The sequence below is a fragment of the Telopea speciosissima genome, chromosome 2 (assembly GCF_018873765.1).
Source record: "Telopea speciosissima isolate NSW1024214 ecotype Mountain lineage chromosome 2, Tspe_v1, whole genome shotgun sequence".
NCBI lineage: Eukaryota > Viridiplantae > Streptophyta > Magnoliopsida > Proteales > Proteaceae > Telopea > Telopea speciosissima.
This window is the reverse complement of record NC_057917.1, coordinates 11,131,611-11,144,030: the sequence shown is the minus strand read 5'-3', so window position 1 is coordinate 11,144,030 and position 12,420 is coordinate 11,131,611. Positions and strand designations below refer to the sequence as shown.

The 12,420-nt window shown below is 38.8% G+C and overlaps 1 protein-coding gene across 7 annotated transcripts in view; it reads left to right on the top strand.

The window, feature by feature from the left end:
- Nucleotides 1–12,420, top strand: part of LOC122651608 (sister chromatid cohesion protein PDS5 homolog A) — a 136,460-nt gene that overhangs the window by 15,083 nt on the left and 108,957 nt on the right. For all 7 annotated transcript variants that reach the window (XM_043845058.1, XM_043845061.1, XM_043845057.1 and 4 more), the window contains exons 5-11: nucleotides 2,158–2,379; nucleotides 2,587–2,806; nucleotides 3,148–3,293; nucleotides 3,381–3,538; nucleotides 3,628–3,777; nucleotides 3,890–3,938; nucleotides 7,674–7,862. In XM_043845058.1, coding sequence (XP_043700993.1) covers nucleotides 2,158–2,379; nucleotides 2,587–2,806; nucleotides 3,148–3,293; nucleotides 3,381–3,538; nucleotides 3,628–3,777; nucleotides 3,890–3,938; nucleotides 7,674–7,862 — 1,134 coding nt within the window. The remainder of the gene's footprint in view (nucleotides 1–2,157; nucleotides 2,380–2,586; nucleotides 2,807–3,147; nucleotides 3,294–3,380; nucleotides 3,539–3,627; nucleotides 3,778–3,889; nucleotides 3,939–7,673; nucleotides 7,863–12,420) is intronic.

Sequence of the window (12,420 nt, the reverse complement as noted above, 5' to 3'; positions counted from 1 at the left end):
TTGGGTCTCAAAGGGGTGATTAACTCCTAAAAATCTCAGACCAAGCTAATGGATAGATGCTGAGATATCACAGTGACATGAAAATAGAAACTAAACTCAGAAATTAGAAACTAATTGTGATAGACAAACCCAGCCATCTGATGTGCTCCAAATCAGTATCGAATGGTGTATTGGATGTAGATTCGGTCTTCCAAATTATCAGTTCCAACCAATGATTGAATATGCAGATTTGAGGATTCGAAATTTCTGGGTGAAAACCCAGTTTTGGTGAACCGCAGGGTTTGTTGTGACTTCTCCAATCAAGCTATGTTGCAGCAACAGAAGGGAACTGCTTCTGAGAATCTCCAGCAGTAGTAGTAGCCTTCGATTGGAATTTAAATGGACAATTAACTCACTGATCTGGTAGCAACCTGATATAGGATAGAACCTAGAGAAGTTTTCCTACAAGGTAAACAATCCTAGGCTAAGGTAGGTTCCAAATACACCTAGAGGTTGTCTAGTTATGGTGGCAGCAACATACATAGAATGCATACATGAGATAGACAGCAAGAGAAATAAGCATTGAACAATATAAATCCTAAGCTAAAATGCTAATACGTAAGACTAAACCATATTCCAATTGAGTACCATAGGGGTAAAATTCAGGCAGCACTTAGTCAAATACTACATGCAGGAACTTTCTAGAGTCCTAAAATTGTAAGACTAAGCATAGCAAGACTTTCAGCCAATGTTTCTGTCCAGATAGCAACATTGCCAATACAAAGAAACTATAGCATAAACTGGGTGAAAGAGAATTAAAGATCAGGGTAGAAGAAATAAATACCTCTAAGATTTGAAGGGCCTACAGTTAGTGAACAGTTGCCATAAAGTTATAATTCTGTCCATTAACTTCACTGTACATCAGAAATTCAGAATATTAAAAGAACAAGAGAGCAGTACCATGGTGTGTGGGGAAGAAGAAAACAAACAAATAAAAGGGAGGGGACAAATCTCATGGGAAAAGGGGAAAAGGGAGAACAGAGACAGAAGAAGTAGGGGAGAAGAAAAAGTAGAAGAAGAGGAAGGAGTAGAGAACAGAAATCGAGAAAGAGAAGAAAAATAAGAGAAATTGAGAGGGAGAGAGAGACTCACGCAGCAAGAGGGGAGCAGTTCCTGTGTTCATTCATTAATTCTTCAACAAAACTTACAACAGTGCCAAAATGGGCACTAAAAGAGGGAAAACAAAGGAGGAACCGTGGGAGTGGGGTGGTTACAAAAGTATTTACCACTACTGAAAAAAAGGCGAAATGCCAAGTTGTGGGGAAGGGGAAGTGGGACAATTACAACATAAAGAAAATAAAGAAAAAGGAAAAAACGCCTCTCCTCACATACACCAACACTAAATAGAAATAGAAATAAACAGAAACAGAAATAATAATAAATAGAAATCATAAACAGAAATAATAATAAATAAAAATCAGAATTACTAGCTAATACTAAAGACTACTGCAAGTGGGGCCCACAGGCAGCAATACGGTAACTGCAGAACTCGTCGTCAATCCACATAGAAGCAGTGGATGGCTGAGATCTGCGACACCTCCTCTGGTATACCCTGAATCCTCGATTGGATGGTATGATGTTCTCATCACAACCTCAGGGTATCGGTTGGGGAAGTGGAAAGGGGAAGAATGATATGGCTGTCTCAGCCTAGGGTATCGCACCCAGAGGTCTCTCACTGGTTGTCATTGCACAAAGCAACAGTTTTATGTAAGTCTCGGTATTAGTGCTAAAACGGAGATGGTTAGGTGTAGTTTAGGGATTATGCTATTGTTTTCTTTTTCTTATTTTTCCTGTTAGGCCCTTTGGTTAATTATATATTGAATGAAGTGGGAGATCCAACACAAGGTTGTGACTCCCAGAGTCACACAAAGCTATCACCTCTCTTTCTCTCATTCTTCTTCTCTGATTATTTACTTATTTATTTGTTTAATTTGTTGTTTGTCTTGGCATTTCTTTAGTTGAATTAGGTCACATTGGATTGCTACTAAACATCCCTTCTTGTATTGCTTTAGGTTTTGTATGGAAGAAATTGTTGACACCTGTATGCTATGATAAATAAAAAACGTTTTTACAACTTTCTCTGAGACAACATCTAATGTCAAAGTAATTTATTTGCAGGCTGCTCCTCTTGCTTCTTTTAGGCTCGCTGTTTCTATCATTCAGCTTTGCTCAGAGAAGCTTGGACCCTTAATTCAACAATTTTTAACATCTTGTATTTTGGACAGAGATACCATGGGAAGTGAGCTTAAAGAATTTTACCATGAAATAATTTTTGAAATTTTCCAGTGTGCTCCTCAGATGGTTCTTCCTGTCATCCCAACCTTGACTCAAGAACTACTAGTATGTTGCTCTCTCTCTCTCTCTCTCACACACACACACACTTTTCTTTTTAATTCGAAGTCATTGATTAATTAGTTAACTTTGGTAACCTCTCTTCCAATTTATGTTATTGTTTTTTGGAAAATGGGTTATGTGCGACAATTGATCTTTGTATAGCTGTTTCTGTTTATCACAGAATCGTCTAGTAACCTTCCATTCTGTTGACAGACAGATCAGGTTGATGTTCGTATAAAAGCTGTTAATTTGCTAGCAAAGATTTTTGCACTGCCTGAACACCACATCACACAAGAATCCCGCCGCCAACTCTTCTTAGAGTTTTTGAAAAGATTCTCTGACAAGTCTGCAGAAGTTAGAGTTAGTGCCCTACAATGTGCTAAAGCTTGCTACTTGGCAAATCCCTCTGGTTTAGAAGCACGTGAAGTTCTTAGTAAGCTACCTGGCAACACTTTTTTGTTTTCTGCATCTCACTTACTGGACCCCTTTGAGCCTGCGGCATAATTTGAAAACTGGTTTGATCATTGTCTTTTTTTTTTTTTTCTCTCTTAAATATGAACACAGTGGCAAAGCGGTTCAGTGGTTTAAACTGCTGGTTTTGTATAAATGCGCTGGTTCTCTCACTAGTTTCTAAAGTATGCTGTTTTCATTAGAGCCAGACCGTCAAGGTGCCATGTTATCAGATCTGGTTGCATTGGCTGGTCTTTCCAGATTCTTAAAAATATTGTCTGAAGAATGCTTCTTACTTGTTTGACAATTTGTGACTTTTGGCAGCTGCCCTAGAAGGGAGACTACTAGATTTTGATGATAAAGTAAGAACACAGGCTGTTTTTACCGTCTGTGATCTGGCTAATTCAAATCTGAAATTTCTTCCATCTGAGCTAATATTGCAGGCTGCAGACCGGCTTCGAGACAAGAAGGTAACTTTAATTGTAGAACCTTGTTATCGTCCCTAGATTGCTGTTGAACTCTTGATGTTGATTTTAAGGTGTTTTCCGTTGTTCTAGGTACCTGTTAGAAAGGCTGCCATGCAGAAGTTGCTAGAACTATATCGGAGTTACTGTATTAAGTGCTCTGAAGGCATTATAACACGTAATGACCACATTGAACAGATCCCATGTAGAATTTTAATGCTCTGCTATGATAAAGATTGTAAGGACTTCAGGTATGGATATCAGCATCTTATGACTGGTTGAACCCTTCCGTAATTATGCAAGCATGGGGAGTGTCAATTTGTTTGTACAATTTCTACAGGCCCCAAAACATGGAGGTTGTGCTTGCAGAGGATCTATTTCCAGCTGCTCTTTCTGTTGAAGAGAGGACATCACACTGGATATCTTCATTCTCATTTTTTTCACCTCTTCATGTAAAGGCTTTGAATTCAATTTTAACTCAGAAGAGAAGGTAACTATTACTGAACTGCTGCTAAACTAGTGTTGTCAATGTTGTTTTTTTCTTCATAAACTTTTTTTGTTATGTTCATTTTAAAATTTGGATGATTTTTAATGCCTTCCAGATTGCAGACGGAGATGCAAGTTTATTTGTCTATCCGGAAAACAGAGAAGGTACTATGCTTTATTTTATCAATTGGTTGAGAAAAAAAGTTGAAAGAATTTGCATTTGTGATCTTGAATTACCATATGCTTACAAGTTTGTATTTATTCTGTTGATTGAGATTCTGCACTCGTTAATGATAGTCAGTAGGCAACCATTAGTAGGATAACGATATGGAGTTGGTACTGTACTCGGTGAGATTTCTGCTTTCACAGGGTCCCTGGAGTGGTTAACTGGAATCTAAACATAAGCATTTTTTGCATGTCTGAGCACTGTCAGCCTTGAACCTGTTCTCAACACTGGAAGCCCTCTCTTTTCACTATCAACCCAAGCAACAGCACCTATCTCAGAGGCTGGTTTCTGCTTCAATGATCACTCCATACTTGTAAGCCATTTCCATCACCCACCTGAACTTTGATGACCTGTAAAAAGGTTTCTGCGTGCTGCATGATTCCTTCCAAAGACTTATACCATGGGAGGTTCTTACTGGAGACTTTCCCATTCATGTATCATCCCATAATATTAACTTATGACCGAACTCCAAACTAATCTAGCTTTTCACTAAACCTCCAGAACAGCAAATTGGCTGGGTTTGTTACTATCAAATTTCTAAATCCAAGACTGACAAACCTCTCGGGCTTACAACCTGCTCACAATCCACTACATGGAAGTACCTATCACACACACACACACACCCAAAAAAAAAAAAATCCACTCAATGGATTTCGTAATTTTCTTCTCTCTCTTCATATATAGTTTTTCTGTATCTGCTCCATCTTGTTTGTCATGGAAGCTGGAATCACAGAGAAATGAACATGACAATTTGTGATGGAGTTTTTATGGGGAATTTGAAAGGGGGGTGGGAATAGAAGGATTTCAAAGTAGCAGCAGCAGATGTTCTGACTTCTGAGTTTATGTTACTTTGCAAATTGTGGCTATCCTATTGAGTGGGCTACAATGCAGGTGGAACTCTGTAGGTGCATTGATCTTGTTTTGTTGATAATGGGGCACTTAATGGTGGAAATATGGAATCTTGATTCGCTTTATCACTCTTGCAGCATATTTTTATTTTACTTGATATTTTTTATTTCTATTTTGTCCTTGTAATATTATTCTTTCATAAGGAAATATTTTTATAGTTGTTTCCTTTTGGGGGTGGTGGAGGGGAGAGGATGATGGATAGAAGATATGCGTTGTCCCAATAGATGGATTCAAGTTCCTCTTCATTGTGACATAGCTTTGAATTCTTATGAGAACTCAATCCATATAACTAAGGGCTCCCACATCGCAAAATAGTATGGAACTCTTTTGGTTGAGAACTAGAGTGTAAGAGAATGATTTGGCTTGTCTAGAATGACAAAGGCCACCTTTATTTATAGATGGGAGAAGGGATTACAATTATGGGATGCTAGGTAAGGATGAGTCACAATCCTTATCCTAACATGTGCACAATGTATCTAGACACATTCATTAAATGTAGACACTTTAACACTCCCCCTCAAGTTGGTGCATATATACAAGGTTCTAAAACTCGGGTTTCGACCAGCAGAAACAAAGATATGGTCGAAACTGGTCGAAACCTGTGTTTTTTCCCCAGCCAACTTGAGCTGGTGGTTTCGAGGCCCATAAATGGTTTTTTTGATCTGATATTTTGTATACAGTCTATTTTTGACATTCTAAACACAATGCATGAACTAGTTTTACAAAAAAAAAAAAAAAAAAAAAAACCTCGAAATGGTCCTTGTGGTTTTTTATCCAAGTTTACTAGTGTACGCACAGTGTACTGAGAATCATAGTTGTCAAGATAGACACTTATTTATGCCAAATATCATTTAGGTAAATGTTTTTGTATTTGTATTTCATTTACTTAAGATATTATTCATAAATAAGCAAATACCTTCTCTGTTTGAATCAAATAAAAATAGTTAAAATATAAAATTCCAAATGGATAAAAAGTCAGCCCCTCAGTTCAAGAACAAAAACTGGATTTTCAGCGGTAGGTGAAATTTTTTCAACTTTCTAATGTTGGGTTTTATCTCAAATCTATAAATTCCATAAATTTTAATATGGTAAAACATTGCTAAAATCCAAAAGTGCGGTAAAATATTCATTTGTTTTGATGTCTAAAAAACTATTTTCATTCATAGTTATTTTGACAGCATTCTCGCACACCAAATTAACTCTGACCGGTACATAACACGTTCAATATAAATCAGATTTAAGCAATCTTGGATTTGTTAGATTTCTTTGTTTTGATAGCTTTCCAACAAATCCAAGATTGCTTAAATCTTATTTATATTGAAGGAGTTATGTTCCGGTCAAAGTTAATTTGGTGTGCGCGAATGCTGTCAAAATGACTCTGAATGAAAATAATTTTTTAGACATCACAACAAATGAATATTTTACTGCACTTTTGGTTGTTAGCAATGTTTTACCATATTAAGATTTATGGAATTTATAGATTTGAGAAAAACCCCAGCATTAGAAAGTTGAAAATTTCACCTGCCGTCGAAGATCCAGTTTTTGTTCTTGAACGCGCGGGGGGAGGGGTGATTGACTTTTAATCCTTTTGGAATTTGATTTTTTAACTATTTTTATTGGATTTAAATAGGGGGTATTTGCTTATTTATGAATAATATCTTAAGTAGATTTACTTAAATGATAGTAGGCATTTCTAGCATAAATAACTATTTGTCCTAGTTACGAGCCAGGTTTCCTCAAGTTTTGATGGGCATGAGTGTCGAAACTTGCTAAATATGGGTTGTTTCGGTCGAAACAGGTCGAAACCAGTGACTTTTAAAATCCACCCACATCTCGTCTCGGTTTCTTGAGAAACTTAGATATCTCGGTGGTTTCGACAGGTTTCGACCGAGTTCCCTTTCCATTCATATATATCACGCATGCCCAACTTGCATATGATAGGACGAAAAACCTTACAATGTAAGCCCTTCGTAAACACACCAGCTAGCTGATTCTCTGAGGTCACAAAAGGAATGCAAATGGAGCCTTGCTCAATCTTCTCTTTGATGAAATGCCCGTTGATCTCATCATCTCAATATGCTTCGTCTGATCATGTTGTAACGGGTTATGAACTAAATACCGATGGCGGCCTTGTGGCAATAAAGACGAATAGGCTCGTCAGTAGTTATCCCGAGATCATTGAGTAGTACCTGGAGCCATATAAGCTCATAGACACCTTGTGCCATCGCTCGGTATTCTGCCTCGGCATTGGATCTAGAAACCACAGGTTGTTTCTTACTTCTCTAGGTAACTAGATTACCTCCAAGGGACCATGCTTTGTGAAATGTGATAAGTCTCATGAGGAATTTTTGGCGAAGTTTTTGGTGATGCTGTAAAAACTTCACTTCTGATAGCATAATTTTTTCCCCCTTCAAAAAGTCCAAGGATATATAAAATAGAGAAAAATATGCATCCCTTGTCTCCCTACAATGGAGAAACTAGGGCTCCTTGCCTCCTTCCGTTTCTGGGTTCACTTTGTTTTTTTTGATATGTAGGTTCACTTTCTTACTGCATTGTGGCTGTTTAAGTTCATTGTAATTCTTTCTCCTGGGTTGTTTATTCTATCATATCTTGTTCCTATGTGAATTCTTTCAAGTAAGGAATTACTCTTTTTTTATTATTTTTTATCTTTGATTTCTTCTGTGGGGTTGACTTGCAAAATGTGATCTATGCTTTTATGTCACGTAGGATTTTAAATCATGAAAACAATGTAATGGATAATGCAGGAGAATGTATCAGAAGAGGTGGAGAAAAGAATGAAAACTTCATTTGTGAAAATGTCCACATCCTTTGCTGATCCTTCCAAAGCAGAAGAGTACTTCCAAAAGTTGCACAAGATGAAAGATAATAGTATATTCAATGCATTGCACCAACTATTGGATGCACAGACTGATCTAAATGCCAAGGCTGCTAGAGTAAGTTGCTTTAGTATTTACTATTAGTTACTTGTATTCGTTGCTGATAGATCCATGGTTGGGGGGGTACATTCATTTGCATTTGTGAATTTGGTTACAGAAAACATGAGGATAGATTTTCCTTTTCTTAGGTGGTTTCTTGTATATGCTAGCAACTTCTATTAGATTTCTCTTGTATTCATTTTTCAGTTGGTAATACAGATCCAGTCTTTCTTTAAATGTGTAGAGATGATGTATATGTTCTCAACATCATTGGTTGAACAGGATTGGTAATCAGTACATGCTGCATTCGTAGCTAACTATCTTATTATTCAGCTGGTAATGTGTCAATGGTCCTAGTGCTTTAAGATCAATAGCATTTGGTAAAGCCTCCAGGTGATGTAGCACAGTCCAGGCTTAAGGGTTTTCCAAGGCTGAACTGCAAGGGGGGAATAGGATACAGTTAAATAGGGTTTTAAGAACTAGTAGATATTAAAAAATTAGGGGGAGAATAAGAAATCAGGTACTGGGTTTTTTTTGTGGGTGGGGGGTGGGGTTGAATAAGAAATTCATTACCAAAGAAGAGAAGAAAGAAAATACAAAAAAGCAAAACCCAGCCTTTACATAGGGGAAGAGGCCTGGGTTTAAAAATAAGCTTGAAAATAAGATGTGTAAGAAGAAATCAGGAAAGAACAGTAGAAATCGACCAAAAGAAGTGAGGAGATCAGAGAAGATACCTTTCCGCCACATCTAACTATTGACAAGCAGTCAAACCACTTGAGAAATTGTAGCTGCTGTCCATTTTCACAAGGCCAATAGAGCCCTTGGTCCTGATGGCTTTAGTATGGGATTCTTCTTCTTCTCTTGGGATATCATTAAAGAAGACCTTATCCGGGCCATCAAGAGTTTCTTCTACAATCCAAGTCAAGTTAAGGGGATTAATCATACCTTCCTCTGTCTCATCCCCAAAAAGGAAAGCGCCTCAGTTATGTCAGATTTCAGGCCCATCTCCCTGTGCAATCTTCTATACACGTTTATTGCCAAGTTCCTCGTTAACAGGTTAAAATCAGTAGTCGAATTGCTTGTTAGTGATAATCAGTCGGATTTTATAACTGGCAGAAGCGTCTCAGATAATATTCTCCTTTGCAATGAGATCATTAGAGGTTTTGATAGACAATCCCATCCCCCTGCAATCCTCATGAAGATTGACATCCACAAAGCATTTGACTCCTTGAGGTGGAACTTCATCCACAAATTCATGCTTAAGATGGCTTTCCCTCCTATTTTCGTAAGATTCACCACTGTATCTCCACTCCATTCTTCTCTGTTTTGATCAACGGCCATAGTTCAAAATCTCGTCGAAATTTCGGATATTCGGCCAGGCCGAAACAAGATGCTATGTTGAAATAAAAAAAATGCAATATTTCGGAAATTTTGGTCTGAAAAATGCACCGTTTCGTCGAAATTTTGGTTATTTCGTTTCGGTATTTTACATCTAGAAATGGCCAATCAAAACTCATAGAAAAAATACAATATTTTTGCGAAATTTTGGTATCTCGGAAATTTCGATCTGGCCGAAATGGCCTTCTGAAACGAGATTTAATACTATGCCAACGGCAGTTCGGCATGGTATTTTGCCTCCTCTATGGGAATCCGTCACGGATGCCCTCTCTCTCCTTACATATTCACCCTAGCTCTGGAAGTCCTTTCAAGGAGTCTTCGGACTTGTAGAGATCAGCAGCTCATCTCCCCTATCCCAAAGTGTAAGGCTCTCATGACCATATGATATTTTCCAAAGCTTCCATTACATCTCTCGAGACCATTATGTCTTGTTTACAGCTCTTTGAGGATCTTTTAGGTCTTCGTATTGACCCGGAAAAATCTCTCTTATTTTTGGTTGGTGTCTCTGATGTCTACAAAGCTAATCATCTTGAGAAGATGGGGTTTTCCATTGGGCATCTTTTGGTCAAATATTTGGGCTTGTCTCTTATCTCCGCTAGATTGTTATCTCACCATTGTACTCCCATGTTAGATCTCATTCAGAAGAAACTTCAACTCTGGAAAGGCAAGCTCCTCTCCTATGTAGGCCGCTTGGTTCTTTTCAGATCAGTTCTCCAGTCATCCTACATGTATTGGTTAGGTATTTTTGGTCTTCCTCAGTCCACCATCAAAGATCTGAGTCTCTTATGTCTGCCTTCCTTTGGAAATTAATAGACATCTCTCGATTTCTTCACCCTATCAGCTGGGCTGCTGTCTGCCTTCCCAAGGAGGAGGGAGGCCTTGTTCTGAGAAGAATCAAATAAATTAACTCAGCCGGCAGTATCAAACTGATTTGGAACCTTGTGACTAAGAAGAAAAGTATTTGAGTTGACTGGGATTTGGGTCTATTCTGGTCTCCTCCGTTCTGACTCTATTTGGACTGCTCCTACCTCATCTGATGCTTCTTGGGTCTGGCACAATATTCTGAAGCTTTGGCGTCTAGGCGACCCAAGGCATTGGAGGGGGTCCAAAATCAAGGCTACACCAACAAGGCGTTTGGACGCCTAGGCGATGCCTTGACAACTATGATATCCACCCATATTGTCGACAGTTCCTCCACCTCCCTCTGGCTGGATCATTGGCACCCTATGGGGGTCCTTCTTCACTCAGTTAGTGCCAGAGGCATATATAGGTCTGGGCTCTCCAAACAATCTATGGTTGATGACATCATTTCCCTTGGTGGTTGGGCTCCTCCGGTTTCTTCATCCCCCATGCTCTTAGCGGTATGGAATGCCTTGCCCACTATTGGTAGAGGGTAGGGGTGACATTGTTTCCTGGGTGCCATCCTCTTCGGGTCTCTTTAGCTCCAAAGCGGCTTGGGATTTCATTTGTTCTCGGGGCCCCATAACTCTTGAGCACAACCTTGTCTGGTTCAAACACCATATCTCCAGTCACAGGTTTACGGTTTGGTGGGCCCTCTCCAACTGTCTCCCAATGCAGTCCTTCCTCATTCACCGCCAGATTGCTGTCTGCCCTCTTGCTGGCCTTACTGGAATGCTATGGAAGATATTGGTCATCTCTTCTTGCTTGCCGCCTCTCCTCTTCTATTTGGAAAGGGGTGCTATCTAAATGTTAGCCAAGACATCGAAGGATCCTTTCTTTTCAGAGAAGATGGATTTGGTTGGACATGTCCTTCGCCAGTTCGTCAGTAGGTAAATTAGCCTTTGCTGCCACTGTCAACCAGATTTGGATGGAGCAAAACATTAGGAAGTGGACTTCTGGCTCAAGACCTTTCAAGTAGATTTGGGACTCCATCTCCTACGACATCAAGAGCAAGTTATCTTCTGTCTATTCTTGTTGTACTGACTCCCCAACGACTAGGCATATTGTTGTGTCTTGGGGGTCTCCCTCTCTCCTATCTGCTGCCCTCCTCCCATCGCCCTGGAGGATTTGGTTTTGGTTTGTTGTGTTGTTTGTTTTTTTCTTCTTCCCCGCTTTCGGGGCCCCCTGTTTCCTTCTTTCCTCTTGGTAATGAATTATTTAATCACCCAAAAGAAAACTAAAGAACCACTTGAGAAAACTCAACTTTATTTAATCAACTGATATGACTAGAGGGCTAGATATAACTCTTAAAATCTAACTCTGGTTACGAATAGAACACCCTAATTGTTATAGAACTTATATTTTACCACTATTAGACAGAAAAGAGCATGATTGGACTCCTCAACTGACTATAAAGACTAATTACTACTTCAGAGATCCTAATATGGCTAGGACTAGCCAACCTATTAGACTATCTAATGCTAAAAGGAAAAGACTTGGGCTAAACTTTTGCACGCCGTAGGGGTATTTTAGACTCTTTTCTTATGTTTTTTATGTTTCTATTATGTGGGCTTTAGTCCCACATTGCTTATTTGTACTTTTGTTCTCTATTCTCGTTGATATAAATAAAGAGCTTGGGATGACCATTAATCATCCAAGCCTTACTCTAATTCTAAATCTGTCAACATGGTATCAGAGCAGGTTTTGAATTAGGGTCCTCTACCTTCTATTTTCAACTCTTTCTTTCTCTTCTCTCTCTCTCTCTCTCTTTCTCGATCTCCTCTTCTCTTCTTTATTTTCTTCTTTTGTTTTCTATTCTTCAATAGGGCAGCACTGATGAGGTGATCCATAGATCCAGCTGCTGCCCTTTCTGACCTCATTCCATGATTAAATAAGTTTTTCAATATCAACCACACCTTGTCTGCGATATTTGAAGCTTCCCATATTTGATTGATTCCACCTCCACTGTAAGGAATCAATCTCCCTTATTGAAGATCAAGAACTGCATCAGTTTCCTTTGTTGATGTTTTTTTTCTGCCTTGAAGACCCCCTAGATCGATTTCTCCAAAAACAGGGTTTTTTTCAAAACCTTGACAAATATCGATCTAGGGGCTGCTGTCCTTTGTTGGGGCTGATATTTGGAGGGGTGCTTAGTCTCTTCTAGACCCACACTCAAGCCAAGTTTCAGCTCAATCCAGTGCTTTTTTTGCAGGTTTCTCTCCCTCTATCGATCTCAACAAAATTAGGGTTTTTTCTTCAAAACCTTGAAAAAATCTAT